Source organism: Neodiprion pinetum, chromosome 6 (assembly GCF_021155775.2).
Source record: "Neodiprion pinetum isolate iyNeoPine1 chromosome 6, iyNeoPine1.2, whole genome shotgun sequence".
NCBI lineage: Eukaryota > Metazoa > Arthropoda > Insecta > Hymenoptera > Diprionidae > Neodiprion > Neodiprion pinetum.
The window spans coordinates 6,214,394-6,242,061 of NC_060237.1; the positions used below are offsets into that span (position 1 = coordinate 6,214,394).

The following is a 27,668-nucleotide window of genomic DNA, read 5'->3' on the forward strand; positions in this document are numbered from 1 at the left end:
GCTCATATATTCACGGTGGCGAAAAAATTAGATGTCTTGATTTTTTTTCTTCGTCTATCACCGATTTCCTGAAACCAGAGAACTTCTGGTTCACTTCGCATCGGTTCAAGTTACTCGTTTCGTTCCGTCGCTGTATTCTTCGTCGATTTATCGGTTTGCTGTATACATATATCGATGACAGTTATCAACGACTGACCGTCGCACGCGATGCGTAGCGGAGCATCGAAACGGAGCGGAGAACAATGTCTAATCGTGAGAACGACGATCCGTCGTCTTGAAAGTCGTTTGGTACTGCAACGCTTTTTCGAAATCGAAAACTCTTCGAACGAGCTTCTCTTCGTAGAAATGGGATCGGATGTGGGTAGTATCGGCACGCGGGTTAAATACGAGTCCAGATACGGCGATGTGAAAAAATTTGTTCAACCTTTTAATTACGTAATGAGATACGAATCCAGCACGCCAACCACTTCGTGCAACGTAGACTGTGTAGTTGATCCAGTTACGCTGCGAATCGCGTAATCGTGTCGCGTGCACGTTTAGTTACATTTTTATTCTGAATAATGAATGACTACGCTCTGAGATAATGATGCGTCAGTCTGACGGTTGATATTGTGGGTTAAAGTGACAAGGTGACGGGGGATTTTGAATTCTCCTCTGATCTTTCACTTTCACTTTGCTGAAAGATTTGTCGAAATCACAGAGCAATTGGATGGGTGTTATCAAAAATACAACGTAATCGTGTTCACGTACCAACAGATTTCTTAGGTCTGTTTCCAGCGGCTGCGTGCTGAATGTGTAAGTCAGTTTTTCCCTACTCCGAAGCGGACTGTCCTCAGCTTCTGTAATTGGGTGTTGAGTATCTTTCGCGTGCAAAGAGTCCGTGGATTTTGACCGGATTGCTTCCATACTCTCCGCGGTACGCACAGGCTGTCGGGTTTGGAAATTTGATGAAATTAACGACGTCCTCATACGTGAATCAGGCTATTCCGAATACCTGACTTACTCGAACTCGTTGATTTATTATTCAATACACGATCGTTAGATTGTCGTTAAAACCGTCGAATATTAACCGCGACCTGTCTATATTTTTCCCGAATACATATCGTTGAAATTGTCATTGATATTCGATCGATTCTCGCCAATTTCAGACACGAAACGAGGTTTGGTCGGGGGTAATGCGACAATTGAATATCCGAGGCAGGGATAACGCGGAACTATTACATCATCGCTCTCGTACGTACCCGGATTTGATTTATTAAAATAATCATCATTCGCGTTACGCTCAATTATATTCGTAGGATTAAGCTTTATTATACCTACCGGTAGGCTGATATGAATACTGCAGGCGGCGTGTGAATAAAGCTTCAGCGATGATTACGTCAGGGCGCGGACAATGAGTCGATTCTAGAGATACGTTGATTCAGCTGTCGCAGAGCGAGCTTGGATTACGCGAAATATCAACGATTTGTTAAAGTACGAGTGCTCGTACTTATCGTCTGATAATTGTCTAAGCGTACATTAATAATTTAATAATATTGTTAAAAATATAAGGAAATGAAACGAGAGACTATATTTTCGTAATCTCACAACACACACTTCGTGTATATTTGAAAGTAGAGGAGAAAAACAAGTCGTACAACGATCAACTCTTAAGCATTACAAAAACCATCAAATGGCGTCGTAATTCTTTTGTTTTATCCTAATTAACGATCCTTAAGTAGAAAGTAAAAAGTGAATCGATTAAAGAAAAATAAAATAAAACATTCGTATTATTATCTACAGCGTAGAGATCCAGTGAATATACCTTTGTAGCCTCGTTATTTATTTATTTATTTATTATTTTTTTTTTTTCTCGAGTCGTTGACTTCGATTTCAATTTCATCGACGCGTTGCGACGAGGGTATAATAACAAGAGGCGTGGTTATAAAGTATACACATCGCGTTCCAAGTACAGTGAGTATGTAAAAGCGACAGAGACTTTATTATCATCATTATCACTATCATAATTAGTAATAATATTATTGTTATTTCCTTAATTCAATTATCTCAACAGGGGTGGCCGCGTTTCGCCTTGTGGTGTCTCTCTGTGTGTGTGTGTGTGTGTGCATGTGTGTGTGTTGTAATATAAACGTGTAATATGTATGCGATTGTGTACAGTGTGCGCGAGCCATGTGTCGTCCGACTTGCAAGTATGCTTCGGCGTGTTGTTAAACTTCTAACGGCCGCAGTAGCTCGACAGCTCGCCGACGGTGCAGGGCTTTGCGCAGCACTCGTCGTGGACACCGCGAGGTTGTCGTTTGAATCGTCCACCGGCGAAACGTCCCATCATGGCATTGGCACTCGCCCTCGTTCTGAACGGGTAGCTGTCGTCGTACCCGTAGTTGTAGTCGTCCATCTCCATTTCTGCGGGGAACAGAAACACGTCGTTAATCGCTCGTCGGGCCTCACATTTTTTCATGCTACTTTGGACGGACGGGAGTCGCGCGTAGACGAATCGCATCTACGAACACAGACCGGTTAAAGTAAACCAGGGTTTATCATTTGTCACCCGTAAATTACTGGGTCTTGTTCACCGGTTATTTAGATTCGTCGCAGGGCGACTCCCCGAAATGTTAATTCGTCGTTGAACGCGCCTCGCAACTCCGAGTTCGCAGGGTGGAAGCTGTTTCCGCTAGTTCGCGCCTAGCTTGCGTTGGAAAAACGTCTTTGGGTCAACGGGAGGAACAAAATGGGTAGCGGATCGAGAGGAAAGCCGAACGCTCGACGATGACTCGACCGCAATAATGTCCAGCCGATGTTCCAGACGGTACTTACAATCAATCAGCATAGAGTACTACGCGTACAGACAGCAACGGTTTGATAAAACTGACGGTGGCCTAGTTCCTGCCGCGAGTAGATATATACGCGAATTTGTTTTGGTCGGGAGTTTAATTGCGGAGCTATTGCTCGTGATTTAAGCGATAATACTTATCGTTGGAGTTAAATGGGTCAAATAATGGCAATCGCGCAGCGTCGGCGGCACCGCGATGCTCGAGATGAACCACGTGTTGCTCTCACTCGCTTACTTGGCCGCTGTGCCGTTGCTTATTGCTACCGGGAGTGCTGTAGCTGCTCTCCTACACGTTTGCCACGTACACGCGCACCCGCGCTCGCATGTCGAGTGCATATTTATAGACGCTTTAACGGTACTCAATGTCGTTGGTCGCACAACCGAGAAAACAGGCTCGACTGCGCGACTTTTACGGCCCTGCACTCGTTGAACCTCGAACGCGTAAAGTGCAGCGTTAAAAATGTGGGGCAAAAAGCACCGACGGGGGTAAAAAGAAAACACGAGGAACTCCGTGCCTCGCCTATACAAAGTTGCCCCTCGCTGTCAGCACGACGCGATAATTCACGTCGGCCGTGACGGTTATAGATTAATCGTGTGTTTACCACGAAGCTTTGAACCAACTGCGGGACGGGAATCGAGGCCGAAAGATGCTGCAGCTCATCTCCGGACGATGTTACGAACTGCCCAAGCTCGAGAGCTTCGGAGGCTGACCGATGATCGAAATGACGTTACACGGACGGCAGGGTTCCGAGTGAAATTGTGCTTGCGAGTACTCGCCGTGTTTCTTTCCTTTTCTTTTCTTTTCTTTTCTTTTTTTTTTTTTTTGTTTTTCCTCCAAATATTACCCAGATTTGCGTCGACACTAACCTTGCCCACCTTTCTTAAACATCTGAAAGTAAACCCCGTCGCATATGGCTTGAAGAGCGTCGGCCAGGTTTTTACCGCAGTACTTCTTGGTGCCTAGTGTTTTTCGTTTTTCCGCACCGAATTGAAAGATGTCCGACTGAGCGCTAGAGAAATGCGGTAGAGCCAATGCCACAGCCAGCGCTAAAGCCAGGACAACGTTCAACCAACTTGTGGACATCTGAAATCAGAAAGCACAACGAACAGGGTTAATCGTTACGCTGTTTCAGCCTCTCCCGTACGTTTCTACAAGTTACTCGATCGACGCTTTGCACCGATTCGCTTCAACTTTCAACTTTCAACGCAGAGATTTCTTCTGTCCTCCGGATGCGGCTCGATTGAGGGTGGTTACGAACGAGGCGGGTGTATGATGATGAAATTGTTTCCATTTCACATTTTTCTATTCAGTAATAGCTTAACGAGAGTCAATAGTGCGGCTGTGTGTCTTTGGGTAACCCCGTTACATAACGAGTTCAAATTATATCCTATTGCGTGTACACGTCTGTCTGCGTTCGCGTTTATGTGTCTCTCCGTAAGTCCGACTCTGTCTGTCTGCACTCTCCCTCTCATCGTCAGCTCGCGTTTAGACTTTTCCCGATTTTTTCATTCTCCCCCTCGTTCGTCGCGAGCGAATGATATTCAAACAACTTGTACGTTTAAAGCAAATTTCACGTACACGCACCGCGATAACAACCTACTCCTAACAACGATTACTCAGCAGTCAAGTTTAGAGACGCGGGAAAGATCGAGACTCGCGATTGAATCGTTCAACTGGAAGATGACGATCGTCGAGTCACCTGAAGTGCGGAATGAACGAACCTTCCGAATCTGTGCGTGTGCGACCGTATGAAATGCAGTAGCGTTTCATCATCCGTATAATCTTCAGGGTCTCGATGTGTCTTTTTATACTCGCATAAATCAGTATAATTAAACGAGCATAACGCGAACGCGATACAACGATAATATCGTAGTGGAAAGCTTTGAATCACGTATTATTCGCTTATCGGAAGGTTGTTGTTGATTATATGAATTCCCTGGAGCGCGTGGCGCCCCTATTTTTAGATTCATCTTTTTTTACGTTGGAGCGAGAAAGTCTGATCATAATATATTATAACGGGGCCTGATGCCTTGTTTGTTCGCTACTAACAGGGAACGACCTTTGTTCGGCGCCTCTCGTAATTCACGTGCCGCGATTGTGAGAATTCTCCCAGTCATCCCTTCTTCTTCGGGTGTCCGATCACGCAGCCTCAGCCGAGAATCCGGACTGCCATGCATTCGGATCTTCGATTAAAACCGCGTATGCCACTCGCACCGTGGGCTCTATCAAATTTTTCTAACCCTCAAAAGTCGGACATTGCTCCTTTTTATTCGCCTAAAACAGCCTTCTCTCGTTTTTTTTTTTACTTTTTTATTTTTTTTGCAAGCGATTTGTCCGCTCCCTGGTCCAAACGAAGGAAAGGATTCATTGATTGATTTTGCGACTTTATCCTCTCGTCCAGGTGATTCCAAGCCCGACAGCAAAAAAGCGTCGATTGACAAACGATCAGGGCGGGTCGCGTTAGCTGGAACCGATGAGGCGACGGTGTTTCGATACGGATAGATTTCGAGATGCTGCCGTGGAATTTATACCTGCCGCACGGACTTTAATATGCAGTTGCTTATAGCTATTCGACATACATGTACCGATTAAACAATACGATGCAAGTAATTTGGACGTATTATTCTGTAATTGAGACTCGCACGTCATATCAGCCATGGTTTGCGGTTGGTCGTGTCTGTCACGTGTACAGTTGTAGAAATTGGTAAGAAAACAAGGAATGAAAAGAAACCGCAATTGGCGTAATTTTTATCGCGATACGCGGTCGCGTCACATAATCACGGTAGTTTACTCTTACCTTGAAGTAATCCGAGTTACTAACGATGCCGGTGGCTTTAAACGTCCGTCATTTTTATCTCTGTTTTCCGAAAGTAGCATCTCAGGGTATGGTTCTTTATTCTTTAGCGCGAATATCAATTTCTCGGGATAATGCCGTCGGCCCTTTAACCAGCGGATTTCATCCGCTGTTAAATGTTTTCTTCTCTTTTGATCTCCGTCATCCTCCTTATAACCCTTTCTGGTTATATTTTTCGCTCTTTTTTTTTTCTTTCTTTCTTTCTTTCTTTCTTTGCCTTTACCACGATTTATTTTTCTTTTATGACAATGAGTTCATCTCTCGTAGGAATTTGATTCTTGGAAACGGAAAGAAACGAGCGAGGCCAGAAAGAGAGATAGGGAATTGGAGAGTCGAAAATTCCTTTGTTTCATACCGCAGACCACGCGATCAATCTTTGCTTTCCACGAGATAGTTTAATAGGATATTGTGCACCGGGAGGCAAAGTAGGTCTTTTTATGCCGAGCGTAAGTCTGCGATATGAGCCGTAGACGAGTATTGCAAATAGTAGGCGTGACGAAAAAAGCTTTGCATCTATGGTGCTGACGATAATTTATGTGACAAAAGTGTGGATTACAAAATTGTTTTTTTTTTCTTTTTTTTTTTCCTTATTTCTTCTCAGCGAAGTACGAAAAAGAGTACTTTTTAGTACCAGGACGTAAAAGTGCACCTTTTCGTATTCCGATGCTCCTTTCTTTTTGTACCGTCGCAGAAACGATTAAACGAAGACGGGCAAGACACACCAGTGTCACGTGAATTCTACAACTATGGAACCGAAAAAAAAGTATAAAAAAAAAATGAAAAAGAGCTTTCGGATACTCACTTAGTATCGTTAAAGAGACGAGGCCTGCGAGGTAAAACACATTCACTATTATTTATATCACTTGAAATATCACAGTTGAGCACTTGATGTAATTGGCAGGTGCCAATATTTATTCACAGATCGTGGAATACTTTTTTACACTTACAGTTGTTGCGTATATTTATGTTCATACGTGTATACCGCATATAATAATATGTGTTAGACGCGTGTAATTGCACGCGTGAATATATGTGTATTGTATACGTGTACTCGTTACCTTTATACCGTTACGTTAATATTGTCTGTTATCCGTGTATCTCTGCAAATGTCCATGTACTTAATTTTAACGAGGGTGACGTATTTCGTCACTGAAAATTAAACCGACGTATGATATGCCGCATAGCGTAACCATGTTCGATTAAATATTAACACTACAGCGTGCAATGTTTTTCGTGAAAATTCATCGAGCTTATCATTGATCGTTTACTTGTTTATTCGTTAATTCGTCAATTCGTACGCGTTGTAACACTTTGCCGCGGAATTGATTCGAAGCGGAAGGCAGATTGTGATTAAATATAATTCTTGCGATATTAGCGCCGATATTTTATAAAAATTTCCGTAGGGCTCGTCAAGGATGATCAATCGTCCCGGTATCACTTGTTCGTACGCCTACGCGTATCACGTCATAGTCATCGTCGTCTTCGTCTTCGTCTTCGTCGTCGGTACAAATGCGTCAACGACGGTGGCGGTGGTGGCGGTGGATGCGATTCGAGAATATGAAGATTTTTTATAACCCAGTGAAAAATCGTGGAGGGGAGTCTCTTCTTCCGCCTTCTCGCTCTCGTCGTTCTTGTCTTCGTCTTCGTCGTCTTGGTCGTCGTCGTCGTTGTTGTTGTTGTTGTTGTTGTTGTTGTTGCTGTCGTCGTTTTCGTCGTTCTCGTCGGCGTCGTGATTCCGCGCTATCAGGCCTCGTCGTCTAGCCTCGCGGCGCTTAAACGGTGCCAACCGATGTTCGAAGGCGCCGGGTTGCAGGTTGTGCACCGACTACGAGCGACGCCGCTGTTCTCGCTCCCTAGTCCTGGGATCCCAGAAAGAGCGCGCACCGCCACCCGACCCCCCGACCGGCCGACCGTACGACACCCAGACGGTCCGACAGACGGAGAAGGTGGTTGGACCCAGGGAGTAGTTCGCTGCCAGCGTGCCGGACGACGAACCGAAGAGTGGGAGACACGCCGAAATTATCGCGATCGGATCCACGGGGTCGCTACTTTGTTCCGAAGTATCCGGTATTGAGAAAAAGCCTCCGAGTCTTTCCGCAATTTTTCATCCCGGTCCGTGCCGGAGCTGTTGACCAGGGTGGTGACGATCTTTCTCGAATAAAATTCCCCGACAAACAAAAAAAAAAAAAATTCAAAGCTTTCCGATCTATTTCTACCGAGGGGGTATTCACTTGTGGAAATAGCGAACCGCTTTGGAAAGCGATCGCTTTAAAATCGCATGAAATCATTGCAGTCGCTTGTCGACCGGTTTATCAGTAGATACCACCTCGATTTTCACTAAAATTGGGAATTTTTGGTGACTTTCACGACCGAGAGCTTCTGAAATTGTGCACCTTCGATATGTAAATTAGAAATTCAACAATACACGGTTGATGTTTGAGAACAATTCATAAAATAGGGAATTTTTTCCCTGTAATTCCCTGACTATTCCCGGCTTTGCCGATCTGTCGCTACCCTGTGTTCGGTTATCGATGAAACAAGACTTGAAGAGACAACGATTCATCGAGTGTAACGACGATTTCCGATACGATTACATCTTTCGCGGTTTCCCGATTCCATGACCATTTACGTGGATGAAACACAATGTAACCGCGAAAGTCATTTGGCGGTGTTTCAAGCTTCTCGAGTTCTTTCGATGAACGCGAATTGATCCTGAACGCGTGTAAGAGACTCTTTAGCCTGTCCGATCTAACGTCCGAAATTATTTCCCGGCTATCGCGGGTCCGAAACGACCGTAGGCTGCATCTCGTGTTAAAAGCCATATTGCAAATATTTCTAATACCGATTTCTGATGGATCAGATCCGTGCGTGTAACTAGAGAAGGAAACATCTGGTAGAGTTTGATAGTTTGCCTCGCTAGCTCGTAACGGTTTCAGAAGAGGAAAAGAAAAACTTGATATGTCCGAGGACAGGGTAAATAAAAGTGTACGTCTCAGCTGTTACGAGATGATTAAATGTAGGTATTTATAGCGACGTGTGTAACAGTCGACAACAGGGAGAACGTAACATTATACTCACGTTTGCGTGCAGAAAACCAGTTGACGCTGGTACAAGTTGCGTGGTGATGTTAACGACAAGAAGAGATCAAGGATCTTGCTGAATTCGCAATACACGTATGCGTTGTATCTATACAGTGTATATATATACACACACGCGCATATATATATATATATATATGCAGGGTGTACGAGGTTCACGGAGAAAGGGTGTCGGCTAACCGCGGATTGTTACTGTAGGATGAGCAAGGAACTTGTGATGTAGGTGCAGCCGCAACGAGGTCCTTTATAAGGAGAACCGCCCGGCGAGTAACGCTGAGGTATTTTGACGTGTTCAGTGCACCCGTTGCCTGAGAACACGTCAATTTGTTCAAGGGGTTGCGACCGTACACCGAGTATATCGCACGTCCAAGTGATTCCGTACGCGTGCATTAGGAAGTTTACACGTTCTGGTGGTGGGCATATCGTTCCTGTCGCTTCACGTACACACCGATATCTCGTGGACCTCTCTTTCGTGGAATTGTTGCTCGACAAAAGCGACTCCCTCTTGTAATAACTGCATCTCGCTCCTACCCTGACCAAATATGTCGATTTCGCCTTTCACCCAAACGCATCATCTTCCGGGCCAAGACGAGCGTCCTCCGATGTGCTCTGATTGGCCTGGGAGTAGTGTAAAAATATAAAAAGAGATTGTGACAAGCCGGGGAGAGAGGAGGAGAGCGAGCCTTGGACTTTATTCGGGGATCAGAGGTCGATTTTTGTTGAGAGTAACGACAATAAAGAACGAGAGATTTTAAGAGAATATAAACCGCTCCGTGGTTAATGAGTTCTAAACATAGGCCGACGGTTGGACCCGGGGGGAATATTTGGATCTATTTTTAACTCTCGGAGATGCAACTTGACGTTTAGTCAAGTCTGGCGCTCCGCTTTAGACACTTCATTTATCACTTTTTTACTCCTCTTCTTGCGTGACGAACGAGATAGCGGTTGGACATACCAAACACGCCGAGTATAACGTATGCCCGTATTTTGAAGGAGGTGCGTTGATGGCTGAGGAGAAATATCAGAGTCTCTAATTTCTGTGGGTCTTCCGTTGCAGTTCTCCGCGCGATGCCCAATCCGTCATCCGCTTCCCGCAGCAACTCGGCGCATCGAAAAACTCCAGAGCTATTTACCTCTTTTTTTCCCGCAAAACATAACCGCCCTTGTCAATTTGAACACTCCGCGTTGTAGCTCCGAGTTATGCGACGTAGATTTTCACCTGAAAATAAATCGCTGGTGGCACGCAGACAATTCTTCAGTCTCGCCGCGCACTTTTCGTGGAAACTTGTAAATGCACGCGTTTCCATCATCAAGGAGATCCGTTCCCGCTGAATAGATTTGCTTACACGAACAAACGGGTTATTTTAATGCACGTGTCGCTTAATTGCGCCGTTGTCACGCACGCCGCGATCCTATTGGGTCCGAAAGGAGGAGGAGGAGAGGAGCTCTGCAGATCTCGACAAGAAAGTGGATTAATCCAATGGTAATTGAGCGAGTTTTTGCCAGTCACCCGAGTCCGAGCCCACCAATTTTATCGCGGTAGAATTGAGTGATTAGCCCGCGAGGTTGTTCGCTGCGTACGCTCAATTCAGCCTCGATCTTTCAAATTCCGCTTACTTTTTCTTACGCTTGCAGATTCGCTTCGGGGAATAGATCGGGTCGTCGACACATCGTGACAGTGATTTACGATCGGTATCGAATTTCGCTTGCACAGGATCTGCTCCTACTCTTGTTTTAACGATTTGCGATCAGCATTTTCTTAACGTAACCTTACGGCTACGTAAAAAAAAACGTGCAGTTGCATCGATCCGCTATAGGAGCGTTTAAAACGATTGTTATTCAGGGCAAGGAAATCAGCGAACGAACACGTTTTACCGACTTTGAGAGGAAATGACTAAACGATCACTGCGCTACTGAAACAAGGTCTCAGACATCATTCGTTCGTCTAACGATACACGCTTGTAACGAATAAGTAAATCGGTAAGCGAATAATCCGACGGGAGCTTCACTTCGCTCTTAGAGGCTCAGGCTGCTTTACCGTTGGTAAATGTCGGGCGAATTGGTTTACATGCGAACCGCTTGACTTATTACCGGCTCGGGACCCTGATTAATCTCTCAAATTTATGGCACCTATTTTCTAAACATTCACTCTACGCTAGGGGAAAAAGTTACGGCGAGTGTAGGGAAGAGAGGGAAACATGTGGCAACCAAATTGCACAGGATCACTGACGTGAGTGGAACTGCGAAGGCCCCGTGGGAATGGCAAAGAGTCTTCTAGATGCTGCCAGAACTTGACACTCTGTTATCCGATGTTTTCACTTACGTATATTTGATTGATCGACCACACTCGTTTCGATTATCTTCCATTCCACAGATATTTTCGTGCGGGCATAACTTTCAGACTGTATGTCGATTCAGATTTCTTTTCTTTTAAATTTCTGTTTGAATGTAAATGTTCAAAAGTCGTAGCCACGTCGTTCACCACTCGTTAGAATGATGCCGTTTTAATCCGCAGCGTTAGTTTCTAAACTCATCGTTTTCGAATTAATGAAAAATCGAAAATCCGGTCAATCTACTTGACGTAATTTCAGACGTAGACGGTTTTTGGAACCTCGTAGCTACTACGCTACTGGAAAGGATTAACTTCCCCCTGTATAATTTTGCAGGGGAACGCCGGCGAGCTGCATTTCCTTTCATTACTTACCATCATTTCTCCTCATTTGATTGTTCCCATATTTCAGCTGGTAATTATTTGTGACATTTTCCGAGGGTCCCGTAGATTATTCGATAAATGAAATTGAACAGCAACGCTATGTATGCGTGTCCGATATCGGCTGGGCTACTCGTGCGTGAATCCGGTTTAACTGCACCCTGGTTTGTCCTGTATTATTTGCCCCTCTGGAGGAACATAGAATCCCGCTTCCTTCCAGAGAATACATCCTTATTTCTCATTGTCAGTGAGCCCGACATACGGGCGGAAGGATCGAGATGACATGGACCACCGGCAGCATTTCCTACTTGTCGACCTACGTGTACATCCCATTTGATGTATAGGGGTTTCCATCATCGGTCTATCCGCCGATTAATGGAAATGACGACGACACCGACGGTGCATAATTTCATGAACGACGATTGGCGGAGTGTTTCGCGCCGGAATAGACTGACAATGCGTCACGAGGAACACTCCTAACGTCATCAATGTCGTATCACGCTGCTGTCGATGAGGAAACTGATTTTACAAATCGAGAAGTCTCGATATTATTATTTTCGACATTTTCACGCTGGACGTAGCTGGTCGCTGAACTTGGGCCTCTATGCGATGTCTTTATTGATCGTTGTTTCGTTGGGGATGCATAATACATTTATGTGTCTCAGGATCTTTTGGTTTCAAAGCAAGTACTCGGGTCTCTCATGTAGCGATTAAATCGAAGAAATTCATTTAGTTTCAAGATAAACCTGCGATCTGGATAAACTGGACGAGTAGCGTGATCTGTACTCGATCTTATTGGTAGTAGTATCAGACGTTGAAGGCAGTAAAAATACTATGACTACGTGAAGAATGATAACGAAACGGTTCTTTTCTTTCGGTTTGAAAGTTAATTGAAAATATGCATACGATATTACTGCAGAAGTAAAAAAATTGATTATGAAAGTTATCCAACGGTATGATTAATACCGCTGGAACAAGGTTTGAATTGTTTGGACATTATCGAGGGTCTGCGGCAAGGAGAGAATAACGTTCAAAATAGGTGTGTCAATAATAAAAGGCATACTTTTAAATATATTTTATAAAATGTCCTATTTATACAGCATATAAAACAATACTCTGTTTTTTGTAATTTTCTCCATTTGTTTTTCTCTTTTAATTTATATTCACACTTTTAGCACTATATGCTTCAGCACTAAACCCACCGCTGTCGTATATTATTACCCTCGGTACAATAATGGTTTTACAAATATTCGGCGGATCGTTATCCTCCTTGATTACTATGCGACCGAGCTGTCCTTTGTCTGTTGAATTTTACCGGCGTGTTTTTTAACCGGCAGCGTCGTGCTTTGATTATATTGGTCCGCCTTGACGACCGGCTCGCCCGTGCTTCCATCCGCGGTCATCAATTTCGAGCCTAGCTTTTGACTTATTTCGATGTCCCTGACGTCGGTGCCGAGGAGTTCGTCGAAAACCCCGTCCGCTCCGGACTCGACGACGTTGGTCACCTCCGAACCCATCTGACCATCGCCTTGACCGTTGACCTTCGCATCCCGAGCGACGCTCTTAGCCATCCTGGTGGACTTGGGCGGTCCCTTTAGGTGCATCATGTGGTTGTTCAGCGTGTCTCCGATGCTCGGCTCGCTGCTCGTATGGCTGTGAACCGCGGACGCGTGGTTCAGGAACACCGTATCAGGGTTCGCGAGGAACTCACCACCCATCGGGTCGCTGTTGTAGCTCCCTTCACGCTTGTTGCTGTTCCAAAACGAGTCGTCGAATATTTCCGTATCCCGTTGCTCCGGCGGTGTGCGACTTATCCGGGCTCTGACTATCGCCAAATGCCGATGAACGTAGTCCTGCTGAGGTGCGAGAGCTGCGGCACGCTCCAAACACTGGGCGGCGAGACCGAGCTTCCCACGTTCGACCATCACCACGCAAAGGTTGTGCAAGCCCTGGATATTCGCCGGATCGAGTTGAAGGATTCGCCGGTAACACTGGGGAGGAAAACTTGGACGTTAATCCTCGTTATCCTCGAACAAATTTTCGCCGAACAAAATGACCCTTCTTCAATCCCAATACTCACGTTCTCAGCGGCGTCCAGGTCCTTTATGTTATTTATGTAGATGTCACCGAGGAGAATCAGCCCCTTCACGTGGTCGGGATGAAATCTGACCAACTGATTGAGGAACGGCGCGGCTTCCAGGGGACGCTGTTCGTCGGCCAGCAACAGCGCCAGGTTGAAAAGAGCCGAGCGAAAGTCTTCCTTCAGGGCTACCGCGTTGCGGAACCACCTTTCGGCGTCGGCGCTGTCTCGATCGTCCATCGCCAGCATCCCCAGGTTGAAGTGCACACGCTCGTTGTTGGAGTCCTGAACGAGAGGAAAGAAAACGTCGTTAAATTGACGGGGGAAACGGCCGTCGCGGCAGTGGGCTGGGTGGCGGATGTGGCTGTCTACCTTTCTCAACAGTTTCAGCAGACGTTCCCGTGCAACTTTCCGCAACTCGGCACGTCCCAACTCTTGCAGGAGTATAGCTGAGTTCAACAAGGCTTGCTCGTGTTCTGGGTCAAATTCCAGCGCCTTATCTAAGTAGGCCAGAGCTTGCGAGGCTTTTCCTTGTTCCAAGAATACAACTCCGAGCTGAAACGGGACGTCAAATTGTAATCGAGTTTCACATCGTTTTTACTTAGGCATGCCACCATAACCGATCATTAACATGTAATCGGGATCACTCACGTTATAATAAATGTCGGGGTTATTACTGTCGTAAAATAGGGCTCTCTCGTAAACCTCCTGCGCCTCCTTAGTACGGTTAAGCTTTATCAAAACGTCTCCCCGGTTTATGTAAGCCTGGGTATAATCGGCGCGCATACTGATCGCCTGTCTGTAAAGCAGATCCGCTTCTTCGAGTCTGGTCGCGTTTTTCGCTATAAGATTTGCCAGATTCACGAACACGTTCAGATGATTCGGGGCTATGCGAGCTTGATACGATTCACCCGGTTTTGCTTTCGGCAGTAAAGACTTCGCCTGTGACGTTGGACAAGGATGAACGGTTACAGTCGATTCCGTGATACGTCGCAAGGTTTCTAATTGTAAGTGAATCCTACTCGATATGCGATTACCTTCAAGTACGCGTCTTCGGCTTCCTTGAACATTTTCAGGTGATTGTAGGTTCTTCCGACGTTGATATGGGCGCCGATATCATCGCCTTGTACCTTGACGGCCATGTTGAAAAAGTTCAACGCTTCCTTGAATCGCCCTTGGCTTTCGAGAGCATGTCCAACATTATTGAACAACTTGGCATTTCGATTGTTCACCTTCAGTCCCGACATGAATATCGAGTACTCGTCTATCCAGTCGTAATTCCGTATGTACGTTTTGGTCGAATGAGCGACGAGCAACGTGATCAGTAAGAACAGAGAGATCTTCTTGTATCTGCAAAGAGGGAAAACGGCAATGAGCAACGAGTAGAGATGGAATCGAGCGTTCGAAAAAATATTGCCGATCGATCGTGGATCACTCACCTCTTGTCCGAGATTATACCCCACCCGTAACCAATTAGCATGCAGAAGCCCATGGATGGCGCGTACAAGACTCTCTCGGCGATTACGAATCCGACGGGAAAGAACAAGTTCGATGCTGGCAAAAATGGGAGGATCATCATCGCCAGACTCTGTAAATCCGTTGCGTTAAAATGCGAGGGAACAATTCCCACGACGATAATTTTATGACGTAAAGTATCGGGAGGTTTCTCACCATTATCAGCACGACGGATGTTTGTCGGCTGCGAGTCAGAATGGCCGTCGCTAGAAGTCCCGCCAAAGTCGCGTGGCTGGCTATCGTCGCCAAATTTCTCGGATCCGTCAGAGTTTCTATCAGAGGTATCGTCCCCATTGTCCAATCGCAGCACAGATCAATGGGTAGAAACAGCAGGCGCAGGTTTACGGAAGCTAGATAATTGTAGGTGAATTGTCTGGCAGGTGAAGGCGCTACCGAGGCTGGATTGTCGAATCTGAAGATCAATCGATCGGTTTATTTGTCAAACGAAATACGTGACCGGGTACAACGGTCCAACTTTACTATTTGCGAGAATATTTAGCGATCCGAGTTACTTTACCTCGTGAATACTGGCAGCTTAGAGCCCATTATCTGCAGTCTTAGAATCAGGAGGCAAAAAGTAACCAGAGTGAGGGCGGTCAATCTTTTTGTACCCTCCCCCGACCACGATGGAGATATTTTCTTACCCCCGAGCGCGGACTTTATTGCGAGAATAATGTCCAACGCTCTGACCTTTAAGAAAAATACAGGGCTTTTAGTTTCACCTGACACAGCGGCCGATCAATCGCCAGCGTTGATACGTCTAACGTCGAAAAATACGACAAGAAAATTGGCAAAAGGTCGTGTCAGGAATACGTTATTTCAATTAATATGTTCGATCACTCTTACACGAGTTTTGGAAAATACAAAAGCCCCGTGCAGTTTACGGTTACAGAGTGCGTACATTCATGGTAAAACTGTGTAATTCATGCATATTGTTAATTCTTAAATTTTTCCATCCAGTTGCAGGATTTTTCTTTTTTTGGAAAAGAGGAGACTTCGCTACGACGTGATAACGGCGATATAAAAATTTTCGTCAGGTTTGGGAAAGACGGTTCACGAAAACACGAGGAGGACAAGGTACATGCCGGACTCACCTTTTGAACAACAAAAATCTCATATAGGACACAAACTGCTGTTGCTGTAATGCCTTGTTCCTTGCATAGCATTGCAGTAAGCACAAATAACATTGACAGTATCAGCGACCTCCACCCTAAAGATTAGAACAATTTTTTCCACACACAGAATCGTGATTTACATATACGTAAGTAGGTATGATCGTGGAAACGGAAGTATTTGTTTGCTATATTTTACTATTTACTATTTACGCACGGTACTCACCAGTCGATCTCTTGCTTTTGCAACTTTTTGTATAAGTTATGAAAGCGGCTAAATAAAATAGCGACGAGAGGGTTTCCGCTCTGCCAACAACTCCGGTAACCTGAGAACATTGTTCAACAATTTAATTTTAACGTGAGCAAAGAATGACAACACTGCGCTTATCTTCATAAATTTCTTTCACCTTTGGCTAGAAAAGAAGGAATTTTTTTACACTCACGGCTTCCGTATGTATCGGATGAACGGCGAATAAGAGCGCCGACACGAAGCTCGCTGGATCGGGTAAGAACATCAAACACATTCTGTAATCAATGAATTTTAAGCAACAGATGAAATTCCTTGACGATCCAAGATTCTGACTTTATGCGCACGGAGTGAAATTCGACTGTTTTCGCATCATTACTTTCGTATTACAAACCTGAAATATAGCAGGCATACTCCAACGTGCAGTAAAACGTTGAGCAAGTGATATCCCATCGGATCTAGTTGATGTATCAAATAATTCCATCTAAATGTGAGGACGCATAACGGTCTGTAAGACTTGTGCGACTGCTCCTGTAAAACAATTAGTTGTACACGTTAAACGGGAAAAGTATTTCCAGAGGTGGTTTTTAATTTTTTTTTTTTTTTCCACATCACTTGTCACCGACGAGAAGAATGGAAGCGTCCGATGGATGACGGATGATTGATACATCGGGACGATGGATCAGCCTCACCCTGACATATTGGGGAATAAGGAAGTATTCCGGGAGAATGAATGCATAACGTGAACGAAATTCAAGTAGCGAATGTTGCAGCGGAGTGGGGACTGAAATAATGAAAATTGATGGGAATTTAACGAGATGAAAGAAGGAGGAAAAAAAAAAACCGTTCGCCAGTGTAGTTCGCAACGTAAGTGCGGGAGGATCGATGTTAAATTTAAGAAAAAGAAAGGATGGGAAAAAAAAGATGAATCCAGAGAGAATAAAGATGGAAGTGAAAGAGAGAGAAAGAGAGAGAGAGAGAGAGAGAGGTAGGGAGGGAGGGAGAAATTTAACGAGGCGCATGTGGCGAGTGTGGCGAGCGCATAGGCCATAGAGCGAAATGGCAAGGAGTCTGGATCAATACGCAGGGTCGTAGACATCGCGGGCATTCCAAGGGGGGAGTCGGGGCGCCCGTGGCGTTACTTTGATTCGTCCGATTTGACAGGTTTTTGATTTGAACGAACCAAACGCGGGCGGTTTTCCGTATTTACAACTAGTGGTACCTTGTGCATCGGGGTGCCCCAGAAATCGTTGTAGAACACATTTTTCAGGGGCGTATGGGGCCGCAGGTCGCGGTTGTCCTTTATCGCCGAAATGTCGTCGAAGACGAAGCCGCAGCCGAGGCTGTTCAGGTATACGGTGAATGCAGCTATGGCGACCATCGCCGCGATGGCACCGCGCGCAGGCACTCCCATCACGTACACATTTATCCCAAGGTGAACAAAACTTCGTTAACGATTCACCGACGATCAGCGGGGCAACTCTTCGACAGGTTCGACTAGGCTGGTTTTCGATATGGTTAACCGGATCGGAACTTCTTGGTCCGATACTTGTTCGAATGTCATTATGTCTACTCCGAAACGGCGGCAGCGACGACGACGACGACGACGACGACGACGTAGTCTCGACGAGTACCCTCGTATCTCTCGATTCGCATCAGAAGTCCGCTTCGCTCGTAACAGCCACGTTAGAAATCCATTCCGGACACGACCCTCCGACCCAACAGCCAATTCTCACTCGCATTATCATCGGTACGGAAACACAGTATTATTTTTTCTTTAACATTTGAACCATCAACGCCGGCAAAGCACCTCTCCGCTCCTACGCTAGCTGTCAACCAGTAGCAGACCTAGCAGACAAATCGGCTTTCCCGACCTTCGCGTCTGCGCACCACAACCTTCATTCGGCCTCCGACTGCCGCTGCGCGCCTGTAACTCGTTATGGTCCCACCGTTCTGTACCTATACATCTTTCTATCATCGTCTCTTTCTACCGCTCTGCCTTCTCCTTCTTGTCCTCTCTGCGGCATCTCGCTTCCACGAACCATATCCGTGAACCGCGTCTTTTTACTTTCATGGGATTAACTGACCGGCTAACTTCGGAGCCCCCCCCCCCCCCCCTGTTTCTAGCCTAGATTTAAGGAACTGATTTCGTCGAGATCATAAGTTGTCCATTGTAGCCAATGTGCTCGGTGATCGTGGTCCCAAAAAAGAATCGAACCTTATCTCAGGGTTATTCAAATTGACGCCAGTATGGAAGAACTTGACGTCTCAAATTGTGCCGGAAGAACGCGACATCTCGATCAAAGAAAAATTTTTCATTGACACGGCATGATATTTTCGGTTTACGAATTATACGAAGCATTTTTTCCCAATAGATTGAATAATTGTTTCAATCATTTTTTTATTCACTCAGGCTTCGTAACGAGGATCCAGAAACTTTCGTATAGAATCGGACAAACATTCAATTCTAATATGTTCGGTACGTTAAATTTTTCAATTTATGAAATGAAAACAATAATTATACACATTACGGACTTGGAATGATATTTACACCGAACCCTAGATTGATTGATTTTATTTAAAATTTACCGGACCCTCGTTACGAAGTCTAAATTAATAAAGAAAATGATTGAAACAATTATTCAATCTATTGGAAGAAAATAGCGCGTATAATTCATGCACCCAAAATTCAAGTGCCGTATCAATGAAAAACTTCTCCCTGGTCGTGATGTCACGTTCTTCTTTAACAATTTTAGACGTCACGTGCTCTGTCAAAATCCGAGATGCCACGATCTTCCAGCACAATTTGATATTTCGCGTCCTCTTCCATAATTCCATCAAATCGTCGCCTGCGCCCTAGATCTTTCGGTTACTTTTCAAATTTCTATCAGCCACTCGTCCGCTCGACATGAAAGTTATTTGACCAATTTTTAGCGTTCGAGTATTGAAATATAACGGCATCTCCGATCTGCTTATCGACATGACGTACGCACGGTATGGCAACAGCCCGTTATTGTTCAATGAAAAATTCGTAATAATTCAAGCTATTTCAATTGTCTTGTATTAAGACTGAACTCGCTTCCATCTAGCCAGATAAACAGTACTCAATAGATAACAACGGAAAGTTTCTATTGCCAGATTGACAAACGTTAAGAAACAAATCGCGCCTACTTTTCATCGCGAGGCTCTACGGCACGCCGGTATCGTAGTGTTGTAAAGAATATCGTTGGCGTCAAGGGGGAACATAGAAAGTACCCATAATCTCTCCGTACGTTATAGTAGTGTTGTCAAGTTTCACCTATCGGAACATCGTTCAAGTCGATTCGTGATCGTGTGAAATGAAATTTTACAATCGGCTAACGCAAACGTAAACGTTTCAGTTACGTAATGCGTACCAACTTATTTTTAAGATCACGAATTTCCCCGTAGTTTTGACGTGGCTCTGAAGCTCAACCGATCCTGTGAAATATTATTCCTGAAAGTCGAAGATCAAAGGCTGCTATTTTGTCAGCTATACGAGATGCGGTGCATTACGGCAACCTGGATTTTGATCCTGTTAGTGGCATTGTTAAGAGGTAATTATTGGCGTGACGTGAAATTTCGCTTTCGTGCAATGTCTGTGTTGAGGTAAGTTCATTAGTCATCGGTTTCACAGCTCATCTTTATTATCAAGGTCGACGTCCGGCTTCGCAGCTAATACTGACATAATAATTCCCGTTAATACCGAGATACTATAAATCAGTCAATAAATTGCCTTTTGATTCGTATTCTCGTTGAGACTCTCGCCTTCAGACGCTCACATTGTTTATTCTCTTAGAGTTTAGACGTTTGTTACGTATGACTTATCGAACGTGAAATCCAATCTAATCCGTGCAGAAGTTTAGGTCGATAGGCAAATCGTTTTACTCGACAAAGCGATTTCTAACCTCACCAAAACGCGGATGCTTTGCTCCGAATTACTTGGACCAGATGAATCAGATATTTTATTTAACATTTCCAATCCACACGTAGGCATGAACGAACGTATCGTCTAATAATAGTAGCTTATATTATATCCGTTATACCGCAAACTCGTCAACATATCGGTATTCGGGTGGCGTTCTGTTATGTTCGCAGGGGAATTCCAATCTTTATAAAAAATTCTACACCAAAGTACAGAAGGGTATTTATAGTCAGTTTATATATTGGCGCAGAGTCTTCGGGCCTCTTTAAACTACTGCGGGATTCTCTACTCCGCGGCGATGAAACTGTATTCTGGTCAATTGCAGTAATCGATCAGGGGAATATTTTTTATCAGACCCATTTTTCCTTATCTTCGAGCATGTGCGTTCCTATATTTCATTCATTGAAGCATATCGCATGAGACGAAGTCAAGGCTGTTTAATTTTCTTTCTTTCTTTCTAAGGTTGGCTCGGCACGTTGTAAATTCTTGATTATTTTCTCGCATTCGACTATTTTTAATCTTGACATTGGATACGGGTCTCAGGTGTTGTATTTAATCACAGAAGTTCAAGTAGAACATATACATTTTATTTATTATTCAGACGACTATCCCGAGTGAGAGTTGCCGGAAAACTGACCAATTGAACGGTTGAATTGAGTGTCGAGCGCTGGTAGTCTTTAGCCGTTTGTATATCTTATTCTTTGTTAACAAAGATAAGCCTCTCGGAGCAGGACCTAACGCCTTTTCTTTCGTCGAGCCGTACGCACTAGTCATGACATGTTACACAAATTATATTCTTACTTTACAAGATTATTTATGCTCGTATTCCAACACTTGACATTGTACCTCATCCGTTTAGATACCGAGTCACGGAAGCCGACGATGATCCCTGAAAAAGAGCAGCTTGTCATTAAAGAGGGAGACGAGCTGAGATTGTCTTGTCGGGGTGACGGCCCGATTCAATTTTCTACCATGAAGCTGTCGGGAGACGTACGTACGATCCGTTATTCGATCTGTACTCAAACTCATTCATGCTCGCGATTCGTCGGTACCACGACAAGATACTAACTTGACTTTTGTTCATTAATAAAATTGCAGAAATAATTTTACAGAATCGGCAATCGAATTATACTATCGTTTCCGGTAACAATAAGGGTGAACATACCTTCGTTGTACCTCATGCAGCGGCAGTGGACACCGGATGGTACGGTTGCGCCGAGGACGGAATAACTATTATCAATGATGAGCAAACGATCGAACGTCCCGGCGAAAATATTAGTTGGATTTATGTCTTCGTGAACTGTAAGCAAAAACACCCCGACATCTACTTGAATACAAATGAAAAGTTTTTATTACCAAATTTACACAAGTTCATGTGAAACAAGTATGTTTGTTTGTGGACTTGTTAATATGGTACATTGCAGCACAAGATCAGAGGTCGTCAAGGCTATAGGATAGTGTGAATCTAAGATGTGGAACATGTGCTTTATCTAAATCTGCTATAAGCATTCGTTAGAATTTGCTCGCTAGATTCGCGAATCTATAACACTCAATTGACAGTAGTCATATGGTGATGTTACGTATTCTTTTCAGCCGCGAACCGATCATTTGCTAATAAAGTGGATCTTGCGGGTTCAGAGATAATCAGATTGCCTGGAAGTTCCTTTGTCATACCGTGTCGGACAACGGCGGAAGACCTGAAACCAAAATTTCTCTACTTTTATACGGTAATTGTACATCTTACGTGTACGTAAATCTTTTTTCTTCTTTTATTTTCATTTATTAAGGGGATATTATTTAATTCAACACCAAAGTGATCGAAACGTTCAAGAATTATCTTGACTTTCCAAAGAAATATCATTTATTTGTTGCAAGAGAAGAAGAAAAAAAAAATCGCCTGGAACGCAACTACCGATAGAATCATCAGACTGCTGTAAACTCCGACTCACAATTTTCTCTGTAGATATTAAACGAATATTTACTATATTCACAGGAAGCAAATCCGGCGGAACACGGTTTCAGATTCGATCCGAAAATAGGATTCATTAAAGATGAAGTCGGCGTCGAGGACTATGGGGATTACACTTGTGCATATCCGTTCCCCAATAATGTCGAAAAAGACGAAGAACAGACTTATCACTTGGAGTTAGGTAATTGATAGTAAATTGTGAATCAAGGGGGTAAAATGGGACTTTCGAGACTGAGGATGACATTTTCAGTACGAGTCGTAGACAAGTCGTTAACCAAAACATTGCTTAATAGTCAATAAAATAAGCAAATAGGTTATCTCATTAATTTCAAGTGCAATGATGGTAAATAAAAATTTAACGATTCATGCATCACAAACATGCAATCAGCCAAACCTAATTTTAGCCGGGTTTTACAAGGAAAAGCCAGATTTTTTGGAGACCTGGGTTTGAAATTAAAAAAAAAAAAAACCGGAAGTTTTGCCCACCCTGACTTATATAACGGACGATGTTTTCTAAGCTTTTGAAAGTGTCATAGGCGAAAGGTGTTTGTTACCGAAGTGTGAGGGATCCGCAACCCCCCGACGGGGTCAAGGGGCGGACTCCCCTCCAGAGACACTAAACGTAGTTTTTGAATAATTATTAACATAAATTACGAGATTCACTTTTAAGCCCCAGGAGTCCGAGGAGGGATTAAAAGTATACTTTTCATCCCTAAGGATTAAAAATACTGCTTTATTCCCTGTCTAGACGCACCGAAACGCGAGGAAAACATGGTAGTGATACATAAAATGACTTTCTTCAGTCCTAGGATCTGTGTGAAACTACAAAGACGTTTGCAGAGATTTTAACTTGTTTCTTTAATATTCACAAGAAAACGATAGTTCAGTTTGACGACTGCAATAGTCACTTGAATTCTACTTTTGCCGAATCGTTTTTCACCCTCCAATTATTTGGATGATTCAACAAATATCTTCACCCACAGCAATCCGTATAATGAAGTAACAAATGATGTGGTTTATTCAAAGATCTCGACGATTTAAAGCCTCCGTTCGTCGATGAGAACGAATTCCATCACTTGGTGTGGGGAAGAAATCAGACTATCACCTGCAACATCAGTTCTGAAACTCACAACTGGGATGAGGATATTTATTACCTGAAGTGGACAGCACCGAGTTCAGTACCGGTAAGATTCACTGATAATTAACATTTTCAATGTAAGTCACCTGGAGTATAGTTGGATATTTTCTATGGCATGTAAACATTATTTCCGGTTGAGGTATTTATGTAATAATATCTCAAATGTCATTTTCTGTATATACGATACCATTAATACCTAATCGTGTACCTAAAATTGGGATTGGATGGATTTCAGGAAACAAGATTGGTTCACAAGAATCCTACCGCAGAGAGTGCTCAATTGACAATAATAAACGTTGAAGAAAGTGATAGCGGGCTATATATTTGTACCGTGATGGGACAATTCAGGAGCAAAAGTATACCGATAAAGGTTCAATTTCACGGTAAACATAAAAATCGCTACATTTAAATCTATACTCTCAACACTTGTTTCTTAATCCTAGTTCACGTTTCACTTATTCTTTTTTAATGTAATATATATTTTCAAAGACTACACATTATCGATCGTATTAGATTTTCGTCGTCGACGCAAATTCTTTTATGAATTTTCCCAGATCCTAATCGTCCACATCTCAAGGTAATCGAATCCAGTGAGAATGCCACATTTGTAAACGTTACCGAAAAATCAACAGCAGTTTGGGCGATAGATATTGACACGTATCCCAAAGCAACGGTGACATGGTGAGCCTTCCACCTTACTACTTATTATTACAGTTTTCCTTACGTCGCTTGTGTCTGTGAATCAAATTACAACGAATGCCGCTGCCTTGGCGATGGTTGATGAAGTAAGAATAAAATATTATATTACTGACTAATCATCGGTTGGTTTCGACGTATCTTCTCTTGGGTGTCGACAGCTAACGCAGATTATTCTACGAAGTTGGGAAAGACAAGGAAAATTTAAGCGACGTTATTGAACGCTCGTTTTTGATTTCATGTATAATTCTGAAATTTATATGCGACATAGGCTCTCTAAGGACAAGACGGTAATTACCGATACAAGCAAGTACTCGCATACTGTACACGGATTACGTCACAAGTTCCAAATATCCGACGTGAGAATTACTGATGTAGGAGTCTACACGATCCACATCGACACTTCGAACCAAACTAGAGACTGCGAACTCGTACTAATGGTTCAAGGTAAACCCTTTGAATCTGTGATTACTATTTACTAACCTGAGGAGAATTTTTTAAACTTTCTTTGATATACTTTTCAGCCGCACCGGTGGCTCACATCGGTGAATCTTCGTCATATTATGCACTGGGAGAGACCGCGAGATTTTCTTGTTATACTTCAGGTTCACCGTTACCGAATATAACATGGAGTTATTTGGAATACCCCGCTTTTCCGTCAAAGACCATTGTCAATCATGCAAATTTTTCGGCAAGTATAAATTGTTTCAACTCGCCAGTTTTTTTTTATCTCTCTCCGCTACCCTTGCAGTACAACACAATTTGTACACTGATATAACTCTTCATACATTTATTTCGTTGCGGGTGACAATAATCCAACTATCTTTTCCTGTCTAGAAAATATCAAACGAACTTTCCGAATTTTCCACCGTTGACTTGGTTTCACATGCCAATATAACGATCAACATGGCGGGAGATCTGATATGTAAAAGCTGCAATAACATCGACTGTGTCGAAGTTATTCAATCAATATTCGTTTCCGGTAAGCCTTTGTTACTGCTCGCGGTAGATCGTCGAAAATCTTTTGGCTTCTTCTATCGGGAAGAAAATCGATTGCTGTGCTATTGAAAGGATCATTTAATGGAAGTCGTTGATTAGAATTATCTGATTATCACAGATGGAAATGGATCCTTCGGTATAATTGATCCAGGCTACGTTGTGGAAGGTGATAACATCGATGTTACGTGCGGCGCTTCTGTTCACAATTATACCGATGACATTACATGGGACGTGAAGAACGCTTCCAGAAACGGTATCGTCATCAAGTTCACTGAAATTCTTTAACAATCGCGAGATTTCCAGTTAACACGGTGATATTTGTACTCTGAATGCACAAGTGGGACAGCCACAAGTCATTTATTCAAATGTCTGTGTGAAATTTATTCCAGGAAGCGTGATAATCAATAAGCGGAAGACGAACTTCACGTTTCAGTCAATTCTTGTATTAAAAAATGTGCAAAAATCGGATTCAGGAGATTATTTTTGCAAAGCCGTAAATAAGAATAATCACGATGAGACGGTTGTATATCATTTGTCGGTACTGGGTATGTAAACATATTTGCTAGAACGGCTGAAGGGAAGCTGAAATTTTCATTCATACGAATACTTGTTTCTAACTGATCCTTGGCTCTTTCAGACGCGCATGCGCCGTCAATCATCGAATCGAATATGAATAATTCTGAAATTTCAATCGACCTAGGAAAGGATGAGAAGGCTACTCGTAGACTGACTTGCTCTGTCGAGGGAATGCCCTTTCCAGAAATAACATGGCTCAAGGTAATTGAGTTGCGATCTACTCGGTCGAATTATGAAAAAACACTGCTTATTATCAACCTTTTGAAATTAAACAGGACGGTGAACGGCTTGAAAATAACGAACAGTACGTCATTTCACCGAACAAGTCTGAGCTGCATATAAGATACTTCTTTGGTACTGACAGTGGAAATTACTCTTGCCGAGCGAAAAGTCGTCTTGGCGTTAGTGAGAAATCTTTGAGACTTTTGATCAAAGGTAAAGTTGTATAAAGTTGCAAAAGAAAAGTGCAACGTTTTCCAAAAAATGTTATTCAGGTGTGTCGATGGAAGTATAACTAATGCATCGTATTTCTAGAAGCACCTCGTAACAATGCAGTCTGGATCGGTTTGATCTGTGTTCTCATCGCAATGATTGTCGGAGTGGTCATTTACATGAGATTCAAAGTAAAGCGAGAAGAGGTAAATAAAATCATCATGCTAATGCGTAACAAGGATATTCATTACATGTCAACTGTTACAGCGTTTGAAGCAAGAGTATCGTAACATGGCACTTTCGCAACTTCAACAAAGGTCACCCGATTTCAATCTCAACGATGAAGATGAGCTGTTGCCCATTGATCAGGTCGCAACAGCGCGGCCACAACTCTAATCCGTAGAGTTTATACGCTCATGGTCGTTAAAATCTTGAAATTTAATATTAAATTTCTAGAAACAGTCACACTAACAAACGTACCAGTTTTACAGAAATAATCTATAACACACGTATGCGACATGCGTATATGTTTCTTCCATGCGTCGCACGTATGGCCGACCTTAAAGTAATCGCATGATTTTCTTGCATAACAGTACATTACGATACGAGTGCGCGAAGTACGTGATTCCTGCGCGAGTGCGAGGGTCACATACGCGCGCACGTATCGTATACTATTCTTTACAACACCTGTAATGGGAAGTTCGACTCGAGAAAATTGGAACCGTGGTGGCGTAACCTGACCGTAGCTGCAACACGGCGAACGCGATCGTGGTCAAAACTCATCGCGTCAGATGGAGTTAGCTTGGCTCTGAAAACTGTATCCTGCTGAACATTACCTAACTGTTTTCAACAGTATCTAACTCTTTTAGAAATGTAGGGGAATCGGGCGCTTCGTGCATACTTTTCGGTACGCCAATTCGAACTTCCCACGCAGGTGTCACAAAAAGTATCGATTCCGTCAGGGGGGCCAAGTCTTTTTCACCTTGCGTATTTCCGAGGTTCCGGGCGCTCTGAAAAGACCTATTTAGCCTCCATGATGCACAATTTACCTCTGTAGTTTTTGGAAAGATAGACTCAGTACCTGTACAGATCAGTGAAATATTTTTGTAAACTTTATATGCCTAAGTTGTTATTCAAAATACAATATAACCATTACAATTGAATTCAATTTGGAGACTTTGATATATATATAGTGAATAGGTTCACACAGTTGGGAGCGTATCTTCAATTGCGGCAATATGAAATTTTACCATGTCTCGCGGTGCATGAAAAAGGTTCGTGAAAATATTCGCGTCCGCAATCGAGGAAGTTATAAAATTGGTTACTTCCATTCGGTCGGAAAGAATGCTTTTAAGCACATCCGTCCATCGCGCATAATCGGAATCCCTGCGTTTATTTCATGCCATAATAAGTATCTGGTGGCATGCTGTTCGTTACCGAGTATGAAACAAACGCATCCGGCAGGATG

The 27,668-nt window shown here is 43.5% G+C and overlaps 3 protein-coding genes across 7 annotated transcripts; 1 reads left to right on the plus strand and 2 right to left on the minus strand.

Annotated features, from left to right (window-relative positions):
• Positions 1-1,794: 1,794 nt before the first annotated feature.
• On the minus strand, positions 1,795-9,003 carry LOC124221535 (Insulin-like peptide 3). Of its 3 annotated transcripts, none has more exons than XM_046631648.2 (3): positions 8,764-9,003; positions 3,707-3,914; positions 1,795-2,403 (listed from the first exon to the last, which is right to left on the minus strand). In XM_046631648.2, exons 2-3 carry the CDS (start codon positions 3,912-3,914, stop codon positions 2,216-2,218), a joined length of 396 nt encoding a protein of 131 aa, XP_046487604.1. In that variant the 5' UTR covers positions 8,764-9,003; the 3' UTR covers positions 1,795-2,215. The 3 variants fall into 3 exon arrangements, with proteins under 3 accessions (XP_046487604.1, XP_046487601.1, XP_046487603.1); XM_046631645.2 differs by having other exon boundaries at positions 3,698-3,914; positions 8,764-8,997; XM_046631647.2 differs by lacking the exon at positions 8,764-9,003 and adding an exon at positions 6,488-7,551 and having other exon boundaries at positions 3,698-3,914.
• Positions 9,004-12,533: 3,530 nt separating this feature from the next.
• On the minus strand, positions 12,534-18,368 carry LOC124222264 (protein O-mannosyl-transferase Tmtc3). 2 transcript variants are annotated; one of them, XM_046633066.2, is made up of 13 exons: positions 17,670-18,368; positions 16,842-16,978; positions 16,644-16,725; positions 16,427-16,526; positions 16,183-16,298; positions 15,606-15,778; positions 15,245-15,500; positions 15,013-15,161; positions 14,611-14,923; positions 14,225-14,515; positions 13,946-14,128; positions 13,574-13,858; positions 12,534-13,484 (listed from the first exon to the last, which is right to left on the minus strand). In XM_046633066.2, exons 1-13 carry the CDS (start codon positions 17,859-17,861, stop codon positions 12,771-12,773), a joined length of 2,991 nt encoding a protein of 996 aa, XP_046489022.1. In that variant the 5' UTR covers positions 17,862-18,368; the 3' UTR covers positions 12,534-12,770. The 2 variants fall into 2 exon arrangements, with proteins under 2 accessions (XP_046489022.1, XP_046489023.1); XM_046633067.2 differs by lacking the exon at positions 17,670-18,368 and adding an exon at positions 17,063-17,257.
• A 1,044-nt stretch (positions 18,369-19,412) lies between these two features.
• Positions 19,413-27,368, plus strand: LOC124222266 (vascular endothelial growth factor receptor 1-like). 2 transcript variants are annotated; one of them, XM_046633072.1, is made up of 18 exons: positions 19,413-19,441; positions 19,877-20,022; positions 21,250-21,380; positions 21,503-21,692; positions 21,984-22,117; positions 22,384-22,540; positions 23,386-23,543; positions 23,733-23,880; positions 24,052-24,178; positions 24,465-24,640; positions 24,718-24,884; positions 25,031-25,175; positions 25,311-25,445; positions 25,582-25,737; positions 25,830-25,969; positions 26,044-26,203; positions 26,303-26,406; positions 26,468-27,368. In XM_046633072.1, the coding sequence occupies exons 1-18, from the start codon at positions 19,428-19,430 to the stop codon at positions 26,594-26,596; spliced, it is 2,517 nt and encodes an 838-aa protein (XP_046489028.1). In that variant the 5' UTR covers positions 19,413-19,427; the 3' UTR covers positions 26,597-27,368. The 2 variants fall into 2 exon arrangements, with proteins under 2 accessions (XP_046489028.1, XP_046489029.1); XM_046633073.2 differs by lacking the exon at positions 19,413-19,441 and adding an exon at positions 19,603-19,715.
• The last annotated feature ends 300 nt before the right edge of the window (positions 27,369-27,668 follow it).